The 24,856-nt window shown below is 42.0% G+C and overlaps 1 protein-coding gene across 2 annotated transcripts in view; it reads left to right on the top strand.

The window, feature by feature from the left end:
- ADSS2 (adenylosuccinate synthase 2) overlaps nt 1-21,947 on the top strand; it is a 37,255-nt gene extending 15,308 nt beyond the window's left edge. Inside the window, exons 5-13 of one of the 2 annotated variants that reach the window (XM_058701756.1) lie at nt 6,226-6,292; nt 6,543-6,650; nt 7,654-7,735; nt 9,971-10,097; nt 12,626-12,780; nt 14,866-14,990; nt 16,220-16,317; nt 19,135-19,284; nt 20,697-21,947. In XM_058701756.1, the coding sequence (XP_058557739.1) occupies nt 6,226-6,292; nt 6,543-6,650; nt 7,654-7,735; nt 9,971-10,097; nt 12,626-12,780; nt 14,866-14,990; nt 16,220-16,317; nt 19,135-19,284; nt 20,697-20,749 (965 nt within the window). In that variant the 3' untranslated portion in view covers nt 20,750-21,947. Of the gene's footprint in view, nt 1-6,225; nt 6,293-6,542; nt 6,651-7,653; nt 7,736-9,970; nt 10,098-12,625; nt 12,781-14,865; nt 14,991-16,219; nt 16,318-16,515; nt 16,704-19,134; nt 19,285-20,696 lie in introns of those variants that run through there. The other variant, XM_058701755.1, reaches the window with a different exon arrangement.
- The last annotated feature ends 2,909 nt before the right edge of the window (nt 21,948-24,856 follow it).

The raw sequence follows: 24,856 nt of genomic DNA on the forward strand, positions 1-24,856 counted from the left end.
AATTAGCTAAACTAATGAATAACATAAGCAGCATTTCATGAGAAACATCTCTAATCCTGTTATAGAATAAAGCATTTTAGGGACACCTGGCTGTCTCAGTTGGTGAAGCATCTGAGTCTTGATCTCAGCTCAGGTGTTGATCTCAGGGTGGGGAGTTCTGGCCCCGCGTTGGGCTCTGTGCTGGGCATGAAGCCTACTTAAAAAAAAAATAAAATAAAAGATATAATAAACCATATCAAATATGAAGAGCATTTATTTGCACATTAGTACTCATGTAAAAAGTAGGTCTTCTATCTGGAAAAAATCTTGAGAGTGACTCTTTGTGTCTAAAATGTACCCATGTGGCTTTTTCAGTGGTTCAGACTTTATTCAGTGTAGCCTCCTTGTCCGTTGTTAGAACAAACTGGATTCTCAAATTAACTTCAGGCAGCACCAAGAAGTTTGAAGTTTGTCTCCTTGTTCCTGTCCTACCTTTGAAGGGATAGAATTGTTAATTATCAGTCACATGGTTTTGAGACACTAACCAGGAAAGAGAGAGAACTGACCGATGCAAGCTCTTAAGTTGCATTTTTAAAAAAACTTTTTTCTTATGTTTTTTATATTTGGGAGAGAGGCAGAGAGCGAGTAGGGGAGGGGCAGAGAGACAGAGACAGAATCTGAAGCAGGCTCCAGACTCCGAGCTGTCAGCACAGAGCCTGACGTGGGGGGCTCACGACCTGAGCCAAAGGCAGACACTTAGCCTCTGAACCACCCAGGCACCCCTTAAGTTGTATTTAAATACAAAGGTCTCCTGAGACAAGAGCTGCTCTAGTTTTAGCCTTGACCTCCATTTAAGAGCAGCCCCATCAAGTTTCTTAAGTATCAGCTAAGTAGCAGTGCCTCCAAATTACCAGCAGAGGTTGAAGCCTATGGCTAAACCTCAGTAATCCATTCAAATAATTTCTCTGAAGTGAACTGTGCTGGACTGACATACTCTGGGGGTTTAATCTGCTCACTTCTAGCTTCTTTTCAAGCTTATTAGATCATCGACGTAGACCTTTCTTTTCTAACGTAAGCATTTAAAGCTGCGTATGAGTCTCATACTACTTTAGCTACATTCCACAAATACTGACATTTTGTACGTTTATTTCCATTCATTTGAAAATGCTTTTTGGTGATTTCTTTTTGACCCACGAGTTATTGAGAAATACGTTTACATTTGTAAATATTGGATGCTTTTTCTGATTTCCCTTATTTATTCCTGACTTTGTTATAGACAGAGAACATACTCTGTGTGTGATCTCATTCGTTTTCAATTTGTCGAGACTTGTGTTATGGCCTGGCATAGGGCCTCTTTTGGTTAGTGTTCGACATGCACTAAGAATATGTGTTCTGTTGAGAGTGGGGTGTTCCCTTAAGTGTCAGTTAAAGGGTGTTCACGTCTTCTGTGTCCTCGCTGGTATTCTGTCTCCTTGCTGTCACTTAGAGGCACGCTGAAACCTCCAGCAGTAACTGGATTCGTCTGTCTTTTCACCTCTTGTCAGTTTCTGCTTTGTGTGCTTTGGGTGGTGTGTCTATTTAAACTTCTGTTTTTGGCGGATTAACTTTGATTGTGATGAGATGTCCTCGTGTATGTTGGTATACACAGGAATGTGCCACGGTAATATTCCTTACTCTTAAGAACCAGCACACCTTTCTTAAGATCAGCGTTTGCAGGAGGTATCTTTTTCAATCTCACCATCCTTAGCTTATCTATATCTATATATGCAGGGCATTTATTATACACAAAATATAGTTGGTCTTGCTTTTTAGTCCTTGTGACAGTGTCCCCTTTAACTGGAGTGTTTAGATCATTTATTTCTAAATATAGTTAATTAACATTAAGGCTGAATTTATATCTGCTTTTTGTTTTCTATTCCTGCCATTGTCTTTTTTCCTCCTTTTCCTGATTTCTTTTAGATTTAGTATTTTAAATATTATCTGCACTATTTATTGATTGATTAATTATACTTCCTGTTTTGTGAATTTTGGTAGTTCTGGGATTTATAATATGCATCTTTAAAATTTTTTTTAATGTTTTTATTTATTTTTGAGAGGGGGGAGGGTTAGAGAGAGAGAGGGAGACACAGAATGTGAAGCAGACGCCAGGCTCTGAGCTGTCAGCACAGAGCCTGATGCGGGGCTTGAACTCACGAGCGGTGAGATCATGACTTGAGCTGAAGTTGGATGCTTAACCAACTGAGCCACCCAGGTGCCCCTATAATATGCATCTTTAATCATCTACCTTAACATGATACAATATTTAACCCAAGATTTTTACAAGGCAATGTTTCTTTTTTTTTTTTTTTATTTTTTTTTTTTAACATTTATTTACTTTTGAGACAGAGAGCATGAATGGGGGAGGGTCAGAGAGAGAGAGAGGGAGACACAGAATCTGAAACAGGCTCCAGGCTCTGAGCTGTCAGCACAGAGCCTGACGCAGGGCTCGAACTCACGAACCACGAGATCATGACCTGAGCCGAAGTCGGACGCTTAACCGACTGAGCCACCCAGACGCCCTCTATACCCCTTATCCAGTCCCTTGTGTTATTACTGTCCCACATTTCATGTCTACGTTGTTATAAACTCTACGTTGCATTCTTAAATTTTTGCTTTAAACAGCTAATTTTCTTTTAAAGAAATTTTTAAATGAGTCCATTGTTGGCCAGTTCTTTACGTTAGCATACTTAAGCAAGCATGCAGGGAACCATTACATTATAATTGCGACCTGTCCCATTGAAACGCCTAACAAAATTTGTAATGTAAGAGATACTTACCGATGGAAAGAGATCTGAGAAATGGCCGAAGACTTTAAATTTCTTTAAACATTTGAAATCTAGGTTAGTTGGTGTCTGTCCTTTGATTCAGCAACTATCTATTGAATGACTCCTCTGTGCCAGGTGTAGTGTTGGGCACTGAGGATTCAGCAGTAGAAAAAATGGAGCGTGTGGTGTAGTAGGGCAGACAGATGACAAACAAGATAAATCTGTAACAAACGCACCGTGGCATGCAGTGATGCGGTCTGAGGAGGGGGGAGCCACCTGTCGCATCTGGCAGTTTGGAGAAGGTGGGTAGCAATCTATAGTTTCCGATGCAGTGGCTGGGGATGTGTCACTGCAAAGATGACCTTTGTGTCATCTCCTGAGTGAGTTCTAGAGACCTCCTGTGCAACACTGAGGCTGTAGATGACCGTGTTCTCTTGCGACTTAACAATCTCTTAAGAGGGTAGATCTCCTAGTGAGTGGCCACAACTAATAAAACCCCCAAAACAACTTAGAAGAGCACCAAGCGATGTGGGTATTACGGATCCTGAAGCTCACGTGGGCACATTAATACAGTGCGACATTAATGGTGTTAATAAAACTTAACTATAATAATAAAAAATGGTGTTATTAAAACTTATCTACTGAAAGTGCATAATTATCTTTTATTTTAAAAATTAGACTGAGTCCCCAAGGCAGCATTTTTTGTTTTCCTTAACTAGGCTGTGGACAATGGAAGACATGTTCAAAGCAACCTCACACGAAGAGCGTTCTTTCAAAAACAGTGTTAGTGGGGGTATTAAGGCTCTGTGCCACGATGAGGCTTTATGAAAGTAATTACTCTGAGTTCACTAATAGCTCCCCGGGGCCTGGAAAAACCTAAGGAAACATTAGCTTAGTGGCAAGGTACTAAATTAATTTCTGAGAAATATGGTTTGCCTGCTTTCCATCAACCATTTATTTGTGGTTTGCAAGTTGCCACTGTAACTTATTTGGGCATAGAAAATGCAGCAGATACTTAAATGCAAAATGTTTTTTTTTATTCGAAAGAAATAGCTCACTCCAACGTCTCACTTTGGCAAAGTCTGAGTTTTAATGAAACAGCTTCTTAAGAACTGTTCGGGCTCCTCTAAAGTAAATAAGAATGGTTATTAGCTGTACATGGTAATAAACTAATCCCTATAGCATACAATAGCTATTATTAGAAATAAGTAACCATTTTAACATCTCACACACAACAGCAAAATGCACAAAAAGTGTACACATATTTTACCCCTTTAATCAGTGTCTACCTTGTTAAACAGAGCCTTTCTAGTGCCCGAAAAAGCTACTTTGCTACCCAAGCATGTAAAGGACCGATACACTGACAGCTGTAAGACATTGATGAAAGAAAGCAGACGCGAGTAAATGGAAAGATGCTCTGTGCTCGTGGATTGGAAGAATTGTTTTGTGAAAATGTCCGTCCTACCCAAAGCAATCTACACATTCAGTGCAATCCCTATCATATTTTTCACAGAAATAGAAGAAACAGTCCTAAAACTCTTCTAGAACTACAAGAACCAGAATTGTCCAAGCACCCTGTACATACAAATATTGAATCTTTATGTTGTATGCCTGGAAGTAGTGTTCTAGGTAGTATATTTCAGTCAAACAAATAAACAAACAAAATCACTCTAATGACCTTTCCCAGTCCTTATCTACTTCATCTCACCAAGGGAGACCGCTGTTCTCTCACTATAGATTGGTTTTGTCGTCGTCGTTGTTGTTTGTTTGAACTCGATACAGATTACACGTTTAATCTGTTGCGTCTGATTTCCACTCAACAGGGTGCCCATGAGATTCATCCTTATTGTTCAATGAAGCAATATTTTATACTTTTTTCATTGCTGAATAGTATCCCATTGTATGAAAATGCCACAGTTTATCCATTTTCCCGTTAATGAGGCTTTGACTCATTTCTAGTATTGAGTTACTGCAAATAATATTGCTCTGAACATTCCCATAGATACCTTTTGGTGTGCAATATGGCAGTGTAGTTTAAAAGGATGTTGTTGCTACCTGCTTCTGTGGCACGAAGATGCATAGTGATTTACAGGGTAATTTTATGTCACACAATAAAAATTTAGTCTCTGTGTTGTAATCACCTAGTGTAAGAGGTGTCAGAACTCCTGTTCTAGACCACTGGGGAAATCTGTTAACCATACAGTTGGGAAGAGGACTGCCTTGACAATTTTGTAGCGTCTCAAAAGAGGGAATTAGGGCAGAGGGGGTTGTAGGGGGTAGGGTTAATCAGAGGGTGGATTAAGGTCAGGTTTCCTCGAATTTTTCTGGTTTCAACATCTATAACTACAACAGAAGCCTTCTGATACCACCAGATCTTTTACCTAAGCCACCAATGCTTTCTAGGAAACTTAATGTCAGTCGTTCTGTGTAAAATGTAAACATTTCAACTTATTTATATGGAAGCAATAGCAATCAGGGAAAAGAAGCCATGGTTTAATGTATGAAATATGATTAAGTTTGACGCTGCAAGTGGGTGAATTTTATGGTACATAAATTATATTCCTGTCTGGCTTTTTGGAAACAAAGGAAGCCTTGGTTAAAAGTTGTAAGACAAAATTCTAGGCCTGCCTGTTCCATCAAGTAGCTATTTATTCAGTCAGTAAATATTTGAGAACTTGTAGGCAAGGAGATCAGCTAGTAAGAGACTTCCTAAAGTACTGCTGGGGCGTGAGTTTGTGAGTGCACGCGCAGGCACAGGAAGAGCCACATTCAGACACAAGTGTCTGCCTTGTAGCCATCAATGTAAAAGAATGCCTGTGTGACCCAAGGGCAGAAAGGGGACCAGAGCACGGAGCCAGAAGAGAGGCCACATAAAGGAGTTTTGTCTTTTTCTTTTGAGCAACAGAAAGCCATTGAGTTTTTAAAGGCAAGGGGGTGGTGACATCATATTTTGTGTCTTGGAAAGACGGCTTTGCTGCCTTAAGAATTATGAATTCGAGATAATCTGAATTTCCCAGAGTGGAAATACACTCATTAGGAAGCCACGGTTTGGGGTGAGAGATGACGGAAGTTTGGGACTGGTGAGGGAGAGTGAGATGTCTGGAGGGTAGAACGTGAAGAAAAGAGGGTGTCCTAGTAAGTGAAGCTTCATGGGATTGTAGGGTAGGCTCCAAAGCTACCCTCTTACTGACCAGTTTTAAAATAATAGAGTTTGCAATTAATAGGAATGAACGATTGGGCGTGATCTTCGTATTCACGTACCTGTTGGCGTCATAACTTCACTCCCACCATTATTGACGCTTTTTAAAAGCATCCATTTGATTCGTCGTGATGAAAGTAGGCCGAAGGCATTTGTAACTTAAGTAATTTAAAATGCAGTATGTTTTCCTCCTCCCATGCGGTCTCTGTTTCAACGACTGTGATTTGGTGTTTCTCTCCTCAGTATTCGATTTTCATCAAGCCGCTGATGGTATCCAGGAGCAACAGAGACAAGAACAAGCCGGGAAAAAGTATGTGTTTTTGTTTTTGGTGCAGTTTAAGCAGATCCAGACCCTTATGTTTAAATCCTAGGCCAGAGGTTTAAGAAAAATTATTAGAATATGTTTGGATTTCAGAGGAAATCAATAGGGTTGTGACGATAAACTTAGAGAAAAGAGCACAAACAAAATAGTCGAAGTAACTCCATTCTTTGTAATGATCTGACCATAAGAAGTGCCTCTTTCTTGTCTAACTCAAAGCCTGTTTTGATTTATTTTTAAGCTTGGGTACCACAAAAAAGGGCATTGGCCCAGTTTATTCCTCCAAAGCTGCTCGGAGTGGACTGCGGATGTGTGATCTTGTTTCTGACTTTGAGGGCTTCTCTGAGAGGTAACTAACTTGTGTTTCAGAATGGAAAGAGCACATGGGATTTTGGGGATTGTTCATATCCAGGATGCAAATTGGTAAGATCAGTATTCTAGTTGAATAGTGGCGTTTGGCTCTTTTGTTTTGTTTGGAGTATTAAAGTTACTTTTTATTACTTAATTTCAAATTAACTTCATGAAAAGTAACATCTTGTTGGTATCCTAGCAGTACCCCAAGAAGGCAAAGCCAAAATTATATGTAGGGATTGGAGTTTGGTATAGTTTGCTGAGAAATAGATTCCAGGGGGGTGTGGCGGTACTGTGGTTGGGTTACCGCCCCCTAGAGTCTTGACCCCTCAGATTTTCAGTTCCAGAGACTCCTCCAGCCTAGACATAATTAGGCTCTTAGGTGCTGGTGAACTATTTAATATTTAAGCTCACCTTAAAAAATAGAAATTGCCTCATGGATGCTTACTCTCTAGAAAAGTCTCCATGAGAAACCTAATAATCATCAAAGCTGTGTGGTGACTCAGTGACAGGGAGTTAATTGGTTGTGTCTAATGACAGGTGGCATCAAAGACCCGATGGCTGAATCCATTTTCAGGCAGCAGTTTGTGCCATCAGGGCACCTCCACTGAGATTACTGGAGACCAGTTGCTAAATTCTGCCTCTGTCTCTTTAAAAAGCATTGTGTAGACTGTCTCCTTTTGTTTTTTTTTTACACAGTGCAATGTAATTTACACTGATTTAAGTCTACTGGTTACAGATCTTGGGCCATCCCCTTCCCTCCACACACATCACCCTAATTATATGATTGGCATTCCTACATTTGAATTAAAAAATATTTTGAATGTATCACTTATTCATATGACTGATCTCCTGTGTAGCTTTTATGTCTTAGAATGTAGCTTCAGTCCTGGATTGATTTGTTATGAAAACCACTTATCTACAGAAACCATTTGAATCAAGTGATCTATTCAGACTGGTTTTACACAGAGCGAACATCTTGATTTATCCGTGTTTCTCAGGTTCAAAGTTCTGGCCAACCAGTACAAATCTATATACCCCACTTTGGAAATCGACATTGAAGGCGAATTACAAAAACTCAAGGTAATGCTTTCTGGCCCCTTTAATGTCCTTTTAAAAAAGTCATTTGCCAGATTGACATCTAAGATCATTCATTCGGGCTTTGTGTTAGGACCTGCAAACATAAGAATGAAGAGCATACAGTCTCTAATTTCCTTTATGGAAATCCCATTGTGACTGGGAAGATGTACATTAAATGATTTACGGTGTATTAAGTACCACACAGACTGTGTAACATACCGGAAGTAAGGACTGGTATGGCAAATTATTGTCCTTTTTAAGTCTGAAAGCATAAGGCCTACCGAAAAGGACAGGGCATGTTTGAGTCACTTCGCGTGATGTGGCTGAAATGAAATATTGGCGGGGCGGGGGTGGGCGGGAGGTCTTCTGGGGGTCTTCTGTCTAGCGATAACGATTTTAGCTTTTATCCTGGAGTTAAGGAAAAGCTGTTGAGTAATTCTGAGCAGAAAAAAGACTCGATGTGGATTATGTAAAAAATAAAAATCCCTCCTAGCAATGTGGAGCAGAGATCAACAGAGGGACGGCCAGGGCTGTTGACTTTTAAAGCTGGCCAGCACGTTCCGGAAGGAAGGCCCCCGGGGCTGGTCTCTTTAGCACTGTTCCCTTATGAGACCAAGGTGATTGGCAAAGGTTGGGCTCACATTTGGCAGCTGTTAGGTGTCAGGTGCCCAAGTTAGTAGATGAGTCTCCTGCCTTCTCCACCTTCCATTCCTCCCTGGTCTTTGGTGAGTTTCAAGCTGCTTCCTGTGTATCTGATTATTACTCCTTCTCTTCTGTAAATCGGTATGAACATCAATTCCAGAACTGAATAGGAATTTACAAACCTCCTATGTTATTCTAGAATGATTATAGACTTTAGGCCTATCTACTCACTAAATTCCTTAAAAAAAAAAAAAGAAAAAAAAAAGACCTCCAAGGAAGATTCTAAATGCTGAGTATTTAGATTTCAGTGTATTGCTCATTGCTTAGGATACACTGCCATTGTTTTTCGTTCTGTCATGCAGCAAATATTTTAAATTTATTGCTAGCAACTTGGAAATATTTATGTGCTAAAGTATGGTTATGGCTTTTCAGTTCCATTTTATGCATGTTTCATGTGAAGTAGATGAATAACAATGAACAGAATTGGGTAAGAAGATTCTTAATAGGTGCTATTTGTTGAACCAGCACTTGAAGGAATAAGGGACATGATGAACAGTATGGTCACTTCAGGCATAAGAAAAGGACTAAAACAGGAATAAGCAGGATACCAGAGCCAAGGTGGGGGACCATACTTTGATCAGTTGGTGTAACACATTCTGGTGACTTCACAAGTGGATCTTGGAATTTCCATACTAGTCTGGCTAAATATTGAAACATAGTTGAAACTAGGGGTTTGCTTCCTTACTTGTTTTTGAGAGAGGGAGAGAGGGCATGGGCACATGTGCACTCGTGCGAGAGGGGGAGGGGCAGGAGGAGAGGGAGACAGAGAATCTTAAGCAGACTCCATGACCATCTCGGAGCCCTATGTGGGGTTGATCTCACGACTGTGAGATCATGACCTGAGCCAAAATCAAGAGTCAGACGCTTAACTGACTGAGCCACCTACGTGCCCCGAAACTAGGTTTTATTGTATTTGTACTTTAGGCCTTGGGGGAACTCTTGTTTATATGACGTTTTTAATTGAATTCTAAAATTAAGCAGGATTATTAATGCTTTTAATATGTTTTGTGAAAATTTTTTAATGCTCGTGTGTAAAATAGTATTTGATATTACCTACTAGTAATACTGCTGAGCTATTGCTATAATGGAATACAATGGCAAAAGAGTGTTAACAATCAGTTGTCAATATTTGCCTGACACTGGTGACCCGCACCAACATTTTGACAGTCACCCTGATGCAAGTTGCATGTAGCTTTTTCAAGACCTCACCGGACGCAAAAGCACAATGTAATATACCCGGTTCTTTTCATTTTCCTGCAAGCTGGTTTGTGAAGAATGAGTCTTGGCCACGAGGAAGGTTGTCATCAGAACTTGCAGTAAGGTTAATGTGGAAGGGTCTCTTTTCTGGTTCTGGAGAATCAGGACGAGAGACCAAAGCTAGTCCAAATGTCCAGTAGACTGGGTACCATCACCAGCCCCTCCTGTTTTGCGTTAGTTAAGTCTTACCTGTCTTAGAGTCAGGTAAGTTTTACTTGTACTGATCATGTTGTACATTTGTTAGTACACACTGGAATTGGATTTTGTCTTTGCCTGTAGGGTTACATGGAAAGGATTAAACCAATGGTGAGAGATGGAGTTTACTTCCTCTATGAGGCCCTACATGGACCACCAAAGAAAATCTTGGTAGAAGGTGCGAATGCAGCCCTACTAGATATTGATTTTGGTGAGTGAGCTATGACTTCATGGGGGCTTAACCGAGCCCTAAAGTACTTAGGATATAAATAATTAACGTTCCCGTACAGGATTTTTTTTCTTTAACTTTTAAAAAACTTTTATTTAAATTCTGGTTAGCATACAGTGTAATGTTAGTTTCAGGTGTACAATATAGTGATTCAGCAATTCTGTACGTTACTCAGTGCTCACCACAAGTACACTTCTTTTTTTTTTAATTATAATTTTATTTAATGTCTCCAACATTCAATTTGAGTTTCTTTTTTTAAATTTTTTTTTATTTTTTAAAATTTATATCCAAATTAGTTAGCATATAGTGCAGCAATGATTTCAGGAGTAGATTCCTTAGTGCCCCTTAGCCATTTAGCCCATCCCCCCTCCCACAACCCCTCCAGCAACCCTCTGTTTGTTCTCCATATTTATGAGTCGCTTCTGTTTTGTCCCCTTCCCTGTTTTTATATTATTTTTGTTTCCCTTATGTTCATCTGTTTTGTCTCTTAAAGTCCTCATATGGGGCGCCTGGGTGGCGCAGTCGGTTAAGCGTCCGACTTCGGCTCAGGTCACGATCTCACAGTCTGTGAGTTCGAGCCCCGCGTCAGGCTCTGGGCTGATGGCTCAGAGCCTGGAGCCTGCTTCCGATTCTGTGTCTCCCTCTCTCTCTGCCCCTCCCCCATTCATGCTCTGTCTCTCTCTGTCTCAAAAAAAAAAAAAAAAAAGTCCTCATATGAGTGAAGTCATATGATTTTTGTCTTTCTCTGACTGATTAATTTCACTTAGCATAATAACCTCCAGTTCCGTCCACATAGTTGCAAATGGCAAGATTTCATTCATTTTGATTGCTGAGTAATACTCCATTGTATATATATATATATACCGCATCTTCTTTATCCATTCATCCATCGATGGACATTTGGCTGTTGTTGATAGTGCTGCTATAAACACAGGGAGTGCATGTGTCCCTTCAAAACAGCACACCTGTATCCCATGGATAAATGCCGAGTAGTGCAATTGCTGGGTCGTAGGGTAGTTCCAGTTTTAATTTTTTGAGGAACCTCCATACTGTCTTCCAGAGTGGCTGTACCAACTTACATTCCCAGCCTTACAGGATTTTAAAGCCAGGCTTGTATATTCAGGAATGATGGAAGTTTGCCATTTGCCACTCATCTGTTTTTTGAGAAGAATGTTGTGGAAAATATAATACATGTGTTACGTTTTGTAGTTTATGAGAAAAATGAAATCACCGTTTGGGTCAGTGGGTTCGGGATTCTGTAAACTGATTTTCATTGTTTGGTTCATGCTCCATTTGATGATGAGAGGAATCCTATGGAAGGATCTTTACTTTTAATTCAGCCTTTCTTTTTTTTTTTTTTCAACGTTTTTTATTTATTTTTGGGACAGAGAGAGACAGAGCATGAACGGGGGAGGGGCAGAGAGAGAGGGAGACACAGAATCGGAAACAGGCTCCAGGCTCCGAGCCATCAGCCCAGAGCCTGACGCGGGGCTCGAACTCACGGACCGCGAGATCGTGACCTGGCTGAAGTCGGACGCTTAACCGACTGCGCCACCCAGGCGCCCCAGTTCAGCCTTTCTTTAAATATCAAGAATAAACCCTGTCCTTAAACATGTCCACTCTAAGGTCTGTGGAAATCTGTTTAACATCTTGGGTGTGAGATTCTGAGCACATTAGGGTATTTCTTCCATCTTCGAAAAGTGAACGAGTCAATACCGTCCAGCTACTGCCCTATCAGGTTGTTGGCCTCTGCCTAAGCCTGATCCTGATCCCTCAGGATAAGTCTGATTGTTCTCAGCTCTCACTGACCTTTCATCGGCTTTTGACTCCCAAGTAAACCAATTAAAAAGTGTATTTCTATTACAGTAGATAATGGATTTTTGACTGCTTAATATGTCTGTGCAGTCTGGGAAGAAAGCAGAGTGTCTGATTAGCTTAGTGGATAGTTTAAGTGGGGATCCAGGATCTTTGGGGCTGGGGGAGTACACCCCTCTTAGCCTCCCTTGTCATTTTGGGGATTCTTCCCTGAACAGAGATCAGAAGGAAGGGTAATGAAGATCACAGACTTTCATAGTGTACTGGTGTCACTCTGGGTTGCTGATGTGTCTTAAAAATTTGTATCAAGGAAGTAAGACAAACTTGTTTTCAAATTAACAGAAGAGTATTAAAAGTACGTAGATTGTAAGTCTACATAGTGGACGAACACCAGGGTTTTGGCATCACGTCATCTAGCAGGCTTTGGCGAGCACCCACCGAGCAGAGCTGAGTAAGCGTGCACACGCCCACAGAGCCTCTCCAGTGCCCACACCTGCCAGCTCTAACCGCCTGTGTTGTTACCTCGTTACGGACAGAAAGGATCAAGAGGAAAACACTGAGGTTTTGAGGGGACGGTTCTAGTCAAGTCTGTCCACTACCTGGAATATACTCAAATGTGGATTTTTCATTATAATTCTGTTTCCGAGTAACGTATGTCCATGTGTGTATAGTTTAATATTTGTTTCTCTTTTTAGGAACTTATCCTTTTGTGACCTCTTCAAACTGTACGGTTGGAGGTGTCTGTACCGGGCTGGGGATGCCCCCTCAAAATGTCGGAGAAGTATATGGGGTCGTGAAAGCCTACACGACTCGAGTTGGCATCGGGGCCTTTCCTACAGAGCAGGACAATGTAAGCCCGTTTTCAGCTGATCCAATTCCGAAAGTTTTGTTGTTGGGTTGTTTTTTTTTTTATTAATGTTTGTTTATTTATTTATATTTGAGAGAGAGAGAGACAGAGTACAAGTGGGGGAGGGGCAGAGAGAGAGGGAGACACAGAATCCGAAGCAGGCTCCAGGCTCTGAGCTGTCAGCCCAGAGCCCGATGCAGGGCTCAAATCCACAAATTATGAGACCATGACCTGAGACGAAGTCAGATGCTTAACCGACTGATCCACCCAGGTGCCCCCGTAAAACTTCTGGGGGCTCCTGGGTGACTCAGTCAGTTGAACATCCAACTCTTTATTTTGGCTCAGTTCATGGTCCCAGAGTTGTTGGATTGAGCCCTATGTCCACAGAGTGTGGAACCTGCTTGGGATTCTCTCTCTCTCCCTCCCTCTCTCTCCTTTCTCCCCTCTGCCCCTCCCCTGCTCTCTCTCTTTCAAAAAAAAAAAATAGTTAAATAAAAAATATAAACTTCTGCTCCCCTCCCCCCCTTAACAAATTCTTACCTTCCTGTGCACTTCACTGAAGTAGCAGCATATTGGCAACAAAAGAGAAATGTTAGACGGCACTTAAAGGTACTTGTGGATTATGGGCACCTGGGTAGCTCAGTTGGTTAAGCGTCCGACTTCAGGCTCAGATTGTGATCTCACGGCTCATGGGTTGGGCTGCCAGGGCCAAGCCCTGCCTTGGGCTCTGTGCTGACAGTTCGGAGCCTGGAGCCCACTTCAGATTCTGTGTCTGTCTCTCTCTCTGCCCCTCCCCCACTCGTGGTCTGTCTCTTTCTCTCAAAAATAAATAAACATTAAAAAAAAAAAAAGGGTGCTTGTAGGTGCAAGGCTTTGGGAAGGTGGGTACACGAGGGAGATCAAGGTGGGGGAGGAGAAAAAGGTGGTTAAAAATAACAGCTGCCTTGCACTAGGAGCCTGTCAGGAACCAGGGCTGAGGAGAGTGACCTCCGGACCTGGGCTAACCTTCGCCGACACTTAGTGGCGGTGATGGCGAGCCAGGCACTGTTGAAGTGTTGTATACTCGGGAGCTCTGTGGACCTCACGACAGCTCAGGGAGCTGGGTGGTGTCGCCAACCCCTGCCTGCCCCCCCCCCCCCCCCCCCCCGCCCCCCGGCTTCTACGCATGAGGAAACTGAGGCACGGATAGTCACCATAACTTGCACATAGACGGACGGGGCTGGGATTCAAACCTGACAGAGCAGCAGTCTAAAAACTACATAGTTGTGTCAATGTCAGAATACGAGAGGTAATGACTTTGATCGGAAAGGTGTAAAGTAGGGAATAGATAGACCATGGGCCGAAGGTTAGGTTGTAGACAATGGCTGTGGCTTAGAACTTGGAGTGCTGTTGGGGCGCCTGGGTGGCGCAGTCGGTTAAGCGTCCGACTTCAGCCAGGTCACGATCTCGCGGTCCGTGAGTTCGAGCCCCGCGTCGGGCTCTGGGCTGATGGCTCAGAGCCTGGAGCCTGTTTCCGATTCTGTGTCTCCCTCTCTCTCTGCCCCTCCCCCGTTCATGCTCTGTCTCTCTCTGTCCCAAAAATAAATAAAAAAAAAAAAAAAAAAAAAAGAACTTGGAGTGCTGTTGTCGACCTTCCTTCTCTTTGAAAGAGCATCGTGCCGTTAGCGACTGACTCCTTGCTAGCTGAGAGTTTGTCTTCTGGTTTTCAGGAAGATCATCAGGCTACAGTTGTTCTTGCAAATAATTGGCTTGTCTTTTGTAATAAATACTTACTGACAACTTTGTTTTTCATATGTAGCATTTATTATTCTTATATGTTAATCTAAATCTTAAGAAGTTCTCTGACATCATAAAAATTACTGGTTTTAAAGAAATGGTAAAAAACAAAGCCAAAGGTGGATCGCTTCCAAATAATGCCTCACGCAACATCCATCATCTGGATGGAATTCTGTCTTCCACTTCGTTAGTTTTTGAGAGATGTTCATCTCTAGGAGACTTCGACTTGTTATATGATCTTAGATATAATTAATTCTACTAGATTTACAGCACTGGTAGTATAGTCCAAAAGCCCTATTTTTGATTTCCCAGGAAATTGGAGAATTACTACAAACAAGAGGTCGCGAGTTTGGGGTAACCACTGGAAGGAAAAGGAGGTGTGGCTGGCTGGACCTCGTTTTGCTCAAATACGCTCATATGATTAATGGATTTACTGCGTGAGTATTCTCGGAAACATTTATTTCAGGAAAGTACAGGAGGGTTCATGACCAAAGGTTAGTGTTTGTGGATTGCAACCTTAAGAGTAGTATCCTGGTGGTAGTGTCACTCTTTAGCCCCCAAATGCAATTGTAGCTCAAAGTGCAGGGGGCCCAAGATCCAGGGGAAGGGTGTCCAAGGGAAAGGACCCCACATTGTCTTCCTAGACATCTGGGTTGGGAAAACGGAATCAGGATCCTCCACATGCAAGTGTAGAGGGAAGTAAGATAAGTAGGTAGATGGGTTGGCACACTTTGCCTTTATGGAGAGGAGGCAGTATGACCGACCTGGTGCATGGGCTTGATGAATGTCTAACTCCTATTTTCAAATCTCCGACTCACGCGTTGTGCTGTGGCTTTGGGCAAGTTCATCTTTCTGTGCCTTTTTTCATCATCTTTAAAACCTAGATGATGATACCGACTTCACACGAGTATTTTGAAAATTGGGTGAGAAATATAGTGAGAGCGTACAGCACGCTGCCTGGCTCCCTGAAAATGCTCAGTAAAAGTTGCTATGAACACATAATACGCAAATATGTAAATAAATGTATTCATGTCTCTATTACTCTGGGTTAGCTTCTAGCAAAGAGCAAAATAAAGAATAAAAAGATACCTTGTGGATGAGATTCTCAAACCTGTTATTTTATCTAATGCCATAGATTTCCCCTTAAGTTATTTCCCAGTCAGTTTATTGGGAGATTGGATGTATCATGAAGAGGTCCTTGATGTGGTTCCCTCACTCTGCTTTGACAGTTTCTGAGCAGAAGGGCGGAGGCGATGGTGACTAGAGTGATGAGATGAGGGCCTATGGTGTATGCATCAATGTCCATGTATCTTGTCATCCTCTCTGTGGGACAGCGAGTTCTGCTGGGTCCCATAGACTGCATCCTTTACACCGGGCCGCTGCCCCTCACGTGTGTGTTGATCCCTCATAAGAAAGCTAAGCAAGATGGTATGGGTCAGTCAGGGAAAATGGAATTATGAGAGCTCCTCACAAGTAGGTAAGTCATTTTTTTATCATGAGGAAAATGTACGCTTTATGTGTGGTGCACTTCAGAAGATAATCCTAACCAGTTTTCAGAATTGCTTTGGAACGCTTAGCTTGGTACGAATTCTTTACTTCCTCATCGTGTTAGATGTTAGAGCCTCGAAGAGTCTGCTGTTTTAACGTTGCCTCTCCTTCCGCTTAGGTTGGCACTTACCAAATTGGATATTTTGGACATGTTTACGGAAATCAAAGTTGGGGTTGCTTACAAGCTCGATGGTGAAATCATACCTCATTTCCCAGGTACGTTCTTCAGTCTGCGGCACACAGAACGTTATCAGGGCATCAGGGGATGTGTTAGAGCAGTCTCCAATAGCTCTCCCGCACGGTCAGTGACAGGTAGCCACAGGGTTGCCCTGTTCTTTGGGAACCGCGCGAGTATAGTCACTTGTCACTGGCCTCAGTTTCGTAGCTGCCGCGCGTTTGGGTTCCGGGTTGCAGGACGCATGTGTTCAGACTCAAAGGAAGAAAGAAGAAACGTGGCAGTTCTGAGCTCAGCGATGCGGCCCCTGAATCTCACCTTCCCTATTTTGAAAGTGACTTCTTCATAGATGTTCCATTCCCCACCCCCCCCTTGAGAAATGTGGAGTAGAAGAGTGCTGCCTGTAAGGGTAAGCAGGCTCTTAATACATTAACCCACCCCGTCCTTCAAGCCACAGGAGTGGTTTTGTCTAATCTCCTGTGTCAAGAGTGGGTGGTTGTAAGGAGACTTCCCACATGAGGCAATGTGTTTCTTCAAGCATATCCGTAGCTACATGATTTTTTCAGTTACTCAGGAAGTTCAGTAAATGTTACCAGCTTTCGGAAATAGGAACTAACTGTTCATTTGTTTAGTCATCCTGTGAGACGGGGGACCCGCCAAACAAAGGAATATCTACTAGCTTAATGAAGCTTGTAGGTTGGTGGGTGTTGTGGCTTGCTAATGACGACCAGTCCTTGGGAACCGAGGGTCGCTGCAAGTTCTTGGAAGCCCCTTGAAAGCCGTTTTCTGTTAGTCTGACAGCTGGGCCGTCTCCAGTTTGGTTTCTCGTGACTGTTTTTTAAGTGGATTGTGGTTCACTACTATTACTTCTTTTTTTTTTTTTTTTTTTTTTTTTTTAGTTTTTTTAAAATTTATTTATTTATTTTTGAGAGACCGAGAATCAGCAGGGGAGGGGCAGAGAGAGAGGGAGACAGAGAATCCGAAGCAGGCTGCACACTGTCAGAGCAGAGCCTGATATGGAGCTCGAACTCATGAACCATGAGATCATGACCTGGGCCGATGTCAGCCGCATAACTGACTGAGCCACCCAGGTGCCCCATGGATCTCTATTTCTGTCTAATGACTTCTGGGTGAATGCGCTTATGTTGTAGTGACTCAGATTCCGTTACCTCCCTCTGAAGAGTATTGGTTCTTGTTTTAGGGGACAGTTGAATTACTGGCTGATCATCTTGAACTTGCGTGAGCTTGGTTTTCCACTGTGTTTGTATAGTTACAGGAAGAACCCAAGGTGTTTCCCAAGCCTCTAACCTGGTGTGAGTCCATCTACAAATTCTATTTCCTCTGTGGATCTTGGCAGAGGTTGGTTTTAGGCTTTATTATAGAGGGTCTGCGGTCAGTTGTACTCTGGCACATCATTTTTAATTTTTTTTTTAATGTTTATTTTTGAGAGAGAGAGAGTGCATGCACAAGCAGGGGAGAGGCAGAGAGAGGGAGGGAGACACAGAATCCAAAGCAGGTTCCAGGCTCTGAGCTGTCAGTACAGAACCCGACGCGGGGCTCAAACTGGTGAACTGTGAGATCATGATGTGAGCTGAAGTCAGACGCTTAACCGACTGATCATCGTTATTTAAATGAAGCAGTGTTTCTGCTGTCTCGGCTGCTGCCAGGAGAGTTACTGGGGTATAAAGAGATCTCTCCAGTGTGGCAGTGCTGGCTGGAGCTTCAGTGTAGTCTGTCCCTTCTCTTCCGACAGCACTGTTGGAACTCTAGAACCTGTCGCACTCACCTGTGGCCCCTGCTGTCTGTAAGCCTCCAGGGGTCCCAGTCTTAGCATGTAAAGGTGAACGTTAGCCAGGGGACTTTCACAGGGTCTCTGAGGGGTAGGAGCTCTCTGTATAGCTCCTTCCTTTCTGATGCTTGGACCGTGATTCTCACTGCTTCAACCTCCCTGAAATCTGGTATCTGCCTTCTCAGTCAGTGGGACCATTGTTCTCCTCTGACTCCAGTGTCCTGACCTTTAGTCGTCAAGACATTGTCCCTGGGCAGATGGTGGAGTTGTTTTCAGGACTTGCTTGTGAGTTTGCTTTTTCTCAGAAACTGCAGTTTTGTGCTGCCTGTGGTCCACGTTGACCGGTCGTGGGATACGCGCTGCTCCAGGGAGGCAGCTCCTTCCAGCGGAGGGCGGTCTCTGGGGAGATTCTGAACCTGATCCTCAGCAGGGGTGCTTCCTCAGCAAGGGGGGTGGGCAGGGCCTCCATCCGGAAGCGGGAAATCTGGATGGTACACCACAGCAGCCACCGTACTGTCTCTGGTCGAAGAAACTGTTCTTACTTTTGTAGGCTTTTAGTTTCTACCAGGGGGTACAGAGAAAATGGTTAGGTGAGATCATGAAGAAAATTTCCAGCTAAGCTTTTGTGCAGTCACCAAAATCATAGATTTCCCAGATGAGAGCGAGTCCACAGTCTCCTTTCTGTGAGATTGCTGCCTTTATGCAGGTCCGCAGCCTCTAATCCACGGTGTGGAAATCTGGAAAGCTCTAAAAAATGGAAAGGTCGGCACCAAAGTCAGACCTGACCTGAGTTGATATTAGAACCAATCATCTATCTGCTTCGAGTGAATAATCTGGTGGCTGCAGGAATGTGTTTGATTATAAAAATACCGCCTCAAATGGTAAATGTACTGTTTGACCTTCCTAAACTCTGGAGGAAAACAAAACAGAACATTTTTTCTGCATTTCAAAGCGCATCTGGCTCCAAGGATTTTGAGAAGAGATCAGGAACCTATGACCTAGCAAATCACTTATTTAGCAATAGACAGTGTTATACCATGAGAAAGCATACATCCTCTTTAACTTTCAGCAAACCAAGAAGTCTTAAATAAAGTTGAAGTTCAATACAAGACTCTCCCAGGTTGGAACACAGACATATCAAATGCAAGGACATTTAAAGAGCTCCCTGTTAATGCACAAAATTACGTTCGATTTATTGAAGATGAGCTTCAAATTCCAGGTAAATATAAACTCTTTATGAACAGCCATCTCTACTTTTTCTCTGCTTCTAACTTGACTGTATCTTCGAGATGGGATTAGAGGAAGATCATTATTAATTTGTAGAGTGCTCATGATTTGTATAAATGCCCAGGAAGATACAAAATAATCTTATTTCTTAGGATAAATATAATCACCTTTCTTTAAGTCCTTCAGATGCCTGAAGACAGCAGGTTACTTTTACACTTATGCTCGTTGCTTTCTCCCTCTTAGTTTTTTTGTTTTTCTGTTTTTTTAAGTTTATTTATTTTTGACAGAGACAGAGTGCGAGCATGAGCTGGGGAGGGGCAGAGAGAGAGAGGGAGGGAGGCACAGAATCTGAAGCAGGCTCCAGGCTCCTAGCCGTCAGCACAGAGTCTGACGCGGGGCTTGAACTCACGAACCGTGAGATCATGACCTGAGCTGAAGTCGGACGCTCAACCGACTGAACCACCCGGGCGCCCCGCTTTCTCCCTCTTAGTAACAAACTCTTTTGTGTCTTCACCTCCACCAAAAATGGTTTGCAGTCTTTCCGTTCCGGGTTAAAGCACCCTTGGGAGTTGGGGGTGTTTCTTGAATAATTAGGGAATAACAGGTACAGAAAATAGGCGATCCAATTTGAAAAGATCTACAAGAAGAGCAAAGAATAAACCCACATTAAGAAACAAATCTAAGCTGGCCAGGGAGTTAGGCATAACCAAGTAGTGGCTCTGACCAGTTACCGAAAGTCTTTCTTTTTAACACATTGCTTTCTTTGCTCTTTTGCTCCTCTCAAATACAAGCCTGGTTTTCCACATTGCTAGCTGTCCTGACCAGCCTGATGCCAGAGTTAAGTCAGCATGTTTACTGTGGCTCTCAGTCAGCATTGTTTTGAAACACAAGCAGTAGTGACTTTAACAGTGACTTATATAAAAGACCATAAAGGTGTGGTACGATGTTGAGAGATTCCTATAGACTGGTCCAGGCTCTGCAAGTTAAAATGGCATTTGCTTCCAGCCCCTTCTCCTTTCTTGAGATATAAAAGTTATGCTGATACTTGCAGAACCTCCTAGCATCCTGTATTTATCAGATGCTGATCTAGTTATTAGGGACTTGATCAAGGGTTCTTTCGGTCTCTGCTGGTTTGGGCCAGTATCTTACCTAATTATCAGGCATCGACAACTTGGAAATACCCCACGATTAAAACTGGAACCGGTAAGGCTCACACCTGTGCTGGATGCCGACTGCACGTTCTGTTTAGAAATCAGCTCAGTCTGCTGTCAGGACAGCCTCGGATAGCAAAAGACACCTGGCAAAGCTAAATAGTGACACCGGGAAAAGTGGGGACCTTTTCATCCTAAGGATCGAACATTATAAACAAATTAATATTCTTCTTCTTTTTTTTCCCCATCCCAGTTAAATGGATCGGTGTAGGTAAATCCAGAGAATCTATGATTCAACTCTTTTAAGGACCTCCAGTGACACAAGAAACACTCCTTGAGGGGGCGGGGGGGGGGAGAGGACTTTCTGAAATACTTCATTTATGATCTGCAAATTTCAAGAATAAAGACATTGGAGTGAGTTTGAGAATAAAGACATTGGAGTGAGTTTCGAGAATAAAGACATTGGAGTGAGTTTCGAGAATAAAGACATTGGAGTGAGTTTCAAGCCCTGCAGGTGTTCCCAGTCATTTAAGGTGGCTGGCTGGTGTGGAGAGAAACTTCGGCGCGGTCCAGGGTCCGCCGCCTTCGCTGGCAGAGTCGCCGAGTCACGTTTTCCTCCTGCTCACGGTGCCACGTTTTCCTTCAGTGTTTAGTCCTAGTACGATCCATGTTCGAAATCTAAGAGAATTCCTTCCAGTGTAGTTCTTCTTCATGACTGTCGTTGTGCTTTGTTAGGTATTACCTCTATTAAATGGTAAGAACAATTAATGCAGTTTTGCACAAATATTTTTACATTCTGGTCATTCAATTTGTCGTTGTAATCTTTGCTGTTAGAAAAAAAGGATGAAAAGAAGGGTTCTGTAAACTTTTGTAATGCTATAAGTTCTGTTTAACTTGTGAACTGTTTAGTTTCTGCTGAGACCATTGCAAATTTGAGCTTTGGCAGGGGGGGAGGGGGTTATATTCGTGTGTCCTTTCATTTGTACAGAACACAAAACTTACTTCTCTCTGTAAATTATTTAATACATTGAACATTTAATTAAATGTTTGGAGAAGGGCGTTCCCTAAGACAACAATCTTAATGTTAAAAAAAAAAAATTAGTCATTAAAAGATCATTGTGCTAACTGGTGGATATTTTTCTTTAATTTCAGGCATTAACTCTGAAATGTATAGCTGTCGTTTTTTTTTTTTTTTTTTTTTTTTTTATCTTACCATTATTTCTAAACCTAGTGGATTGATTTTTCAACATTGTGCCTGCCGGTTTGCCTACAAAATCATCTATAAGTGTCCAAATGAATTCAAATTGTTGGTCATAATTTTGATTGTGCCTTTATTTTTTCTTTCTTGGGAAAAAAAGAGGTGTTGTTCTGACAATTAGGCATCACGTAGTGTGTTGTAGATTATCCTCTGATGAACTATTTTAAATGTTTAAATTAGGTGCCACTTAAATTTATTTTATTATACCATCAATAGCTGATTAAAATGAACCAAATATTTCTAGTATGGTTTGTGTATTGTGGTTTTGTTCTGTAGGAGAAGTACTAGCAACACTTGGATATAGAAGCAGCAGCTTTCTCCCTGTAGAATGTAGGGATGAGGTGGGGAGAGATCAAAACAGAATCTTAGAAAAGAACATTAACCTCTTTTGTCTTCACTAGACATACTTTCGTTGATACTTAGTTCAGAAAGTTCTACGAGAGAGGCAGCCTTGTTGGTTTCAATAAACAAAAAGGATCGTACAGATGATCTTACAAACCCATTATGGGTCAATAATGGCTTTTATGTAAAAATAACTTATATTTCATATACAATAAATAATTTTTATCTTTTTCAGCAGAAATTGGATGGGCTTTTATTTCTCCTAACCCTTTATCTTCCTGCTTGAATTTCAAATTAGGTTGAGTTGAAATTAGGTTTTTAAGTTCACATTCTTATCTTGGCTATAAGCGTTGCTTTATTGAAACATAATTTTAGTAATGGTCCAGACGCAGATGTGAAGAACTCACTTACCAAAGAGATTACTTTAAAAATAAATAAATAAACTTAAAAAAAAACCCCCACAAAACTGTCTTTGGGGCTCCTGGCTGGCTTTGCCGGAAGAGCATGTAACTCTTGATCTTGGGTCATGAGTTTGAGCCCCACATTGGGTGTAGAGATTACCAAAAAAATAAACTTTAAAAAAGAAAAAAAAAACCTCATTCTCTGAATCACTGATTTTTTTCCCCCCTACCAAAAAACATCAATCTCCTATGGATGTTGATAGACTTTGACTCCTTTATTTATTTATTTATTTATTTTTGGGACAGAGAGAGACAGAGCATGAACGGGGGAGGGGCAGAGAGAGAGGGAGACACAGAATCGGAAACAGGCTCCAGGCTCCGAGCCATCAGCCCAGAGCCTGACGCGGGGCTCGAACTCACGGACCGCGAGATCGTGACCTGGCTGAAGTCAGACGCTTAACCGACTGCGCCACCCAGGCGCCCCCTACTTTGACTCCTTTTTGACTCCTTTTTGACTAGGTTGATTGATTCTCTCCTCTCTGTGAGCTGTTTGCTAATTAAATTGGTTAAGAGAGAGGTTCTGTTCTTCAGATACATTTCAGTCTTTGCAGTCCCAGGTAACTATATTCCAGTAATAAGTCTTCACTAACAAGTGTGTATGCTAGAATCTGCTAGGTGTTGGGTATTTTGTCATGGGGCAGCATGTCAGATAAACATACTTGCGAGGGATATGTGCTGCGATGGGAAAGCGCAGGGTGCCGTGAAACAGAAACAGAACTTAATGTAAGTCTGGAAAGGGTCAGAGAAGGCCTTTAGCAGAAATAGCATTCAAATGGACCAAAAGGATGAGTAGTCAGAGGGCCGTGCAAAGGCCTGGAGGCTGGAAACACTTGGAAAGTTGGAGGAACAAAATGAGCGAGGGGCTGGCAAGGCTGATGAAGTTGGCAAGAAGTTGGAGGAGGACCCCACCAAATAGCCAAAATATGTTTCCTCTAAAAGGAAAACATTAGGCCAAAACGCTTAAGGGGACCTAATAGGGAAACGGAAAAACTAAAACAGAAAAGTGCACTCCAGATCTCAAAGCTCAGTAGAAGGTAACTAGACGGCAGAACAAGAAGTTTCCACGGGGAGACGGCCTATTTAGTATATACTTTTTGTATATTAACTGGCTGATGTAGCCAAATGCCCTCCACAAATGAGTATGTGAATTTAATGCCGTTCCGGTCAGAATTGCCAGGGGGTTGTCTACTGGGCAAAATTGCACTGAAGTTTTGGTGGAAAAATGAGTGTGCAAGAATTCCTAAGATATTTTTGAAAAAAGAATGTGTTGAGAGGTGTTTCCCCAGCAGATGTTAAAGACATTATAACGCTACTATAGTCAAAGTATGTGATCCTGTGATGGGAATGAACAAATACAGAAGGAAAATGGACTGGACATTTCAGAAATAGACACGACCTACATGCACATAGGAGCTTGATATGGGCTAAAAATGGCATTTCATGTCATTGGGAAAAGGATGCATTAAAGAAATGACAGCAAGGAGGGGTTGTTTGGGGGCATGGGCTAAATGGGCAAGGGGCATTAAGGAAGACAATTGTTGGAATGAGCACTGGTTGTCATACATAGGGGATGAATCACTGGAATCTAGTCCTAAAATCATTATTGCACTATATTGGGTGTAAATTAAAAAATAAATAAGGGCACCTGGGTGGCTCAGTCAGTTAAGCGTCCTACTGCGGCTCAGGTCATGATTTCACAGCTCGTGAGTTCGTGCCCCACATCGGGCTCTGTGCTGACAGCTCAGAGCCTGGAGCCTGCTTCGGATTCTGTGTCTCCCTCTCTCTCTGCCCCTCCCCAGGTCAAGCTCTGTCTGTCTCTCTCCTTCAAAAATAAATATTAAATTTTTTTTAAATAAAATTTTAAAAAATGACAACAAATACAATCTCAAATATGAACTTCAGATTGAATAAAATTCAAATTAAAAAATTTTTTAACCAATGAAAGTAATAAAGGAAAATAACTTCAGGAGAGCCTTCTAAACAAAAGTAGGAAGCTTGTAAACCCTAAAGAAGTATGTACAGATTTGACCAAAGTAAAAATTTTTAAATACTTATGGACAAAGCTCATTAAAAAACAAACAAAACAAAACAAACAAACAAACAAAAAACCCTGGGAAAACAACAAACTGGGAGAAAAGATTTCAATACATATCCTTTATATACAAAGAGCTAGCACGAGTTAGAATGCGACAGCTAATGAAAGATGGACCAAGTAATAGGTGCTAGTCAATCCACAGGAAAATAAATGTAAATGGCCCAAAACATGAAAAGGCATTCACTTTCGCCTACAGACAGGAAGTCGTAAGTTAACACAATGAGATCCCACTTCTCATCTCTGAGTGTTAAATATGC

The sequence above is a fragment of the Neofelis nebulosa genome, chromosome 15 (genome assembly GCF_028018385.1).
Source record: "Neofelis nebulosa isolate mNeoNeb1 chromosome 15, mNeoNeb1.pri, whole genome shotgun sequence".
In the NCBI taxonomy this organism is placed as follows: domain Eukaryota; kingdom Metazoa; phylum Chordata; class Mammalia; order Carnivora; family Felidae; genus Neofelis; species Neofelis nebulosa.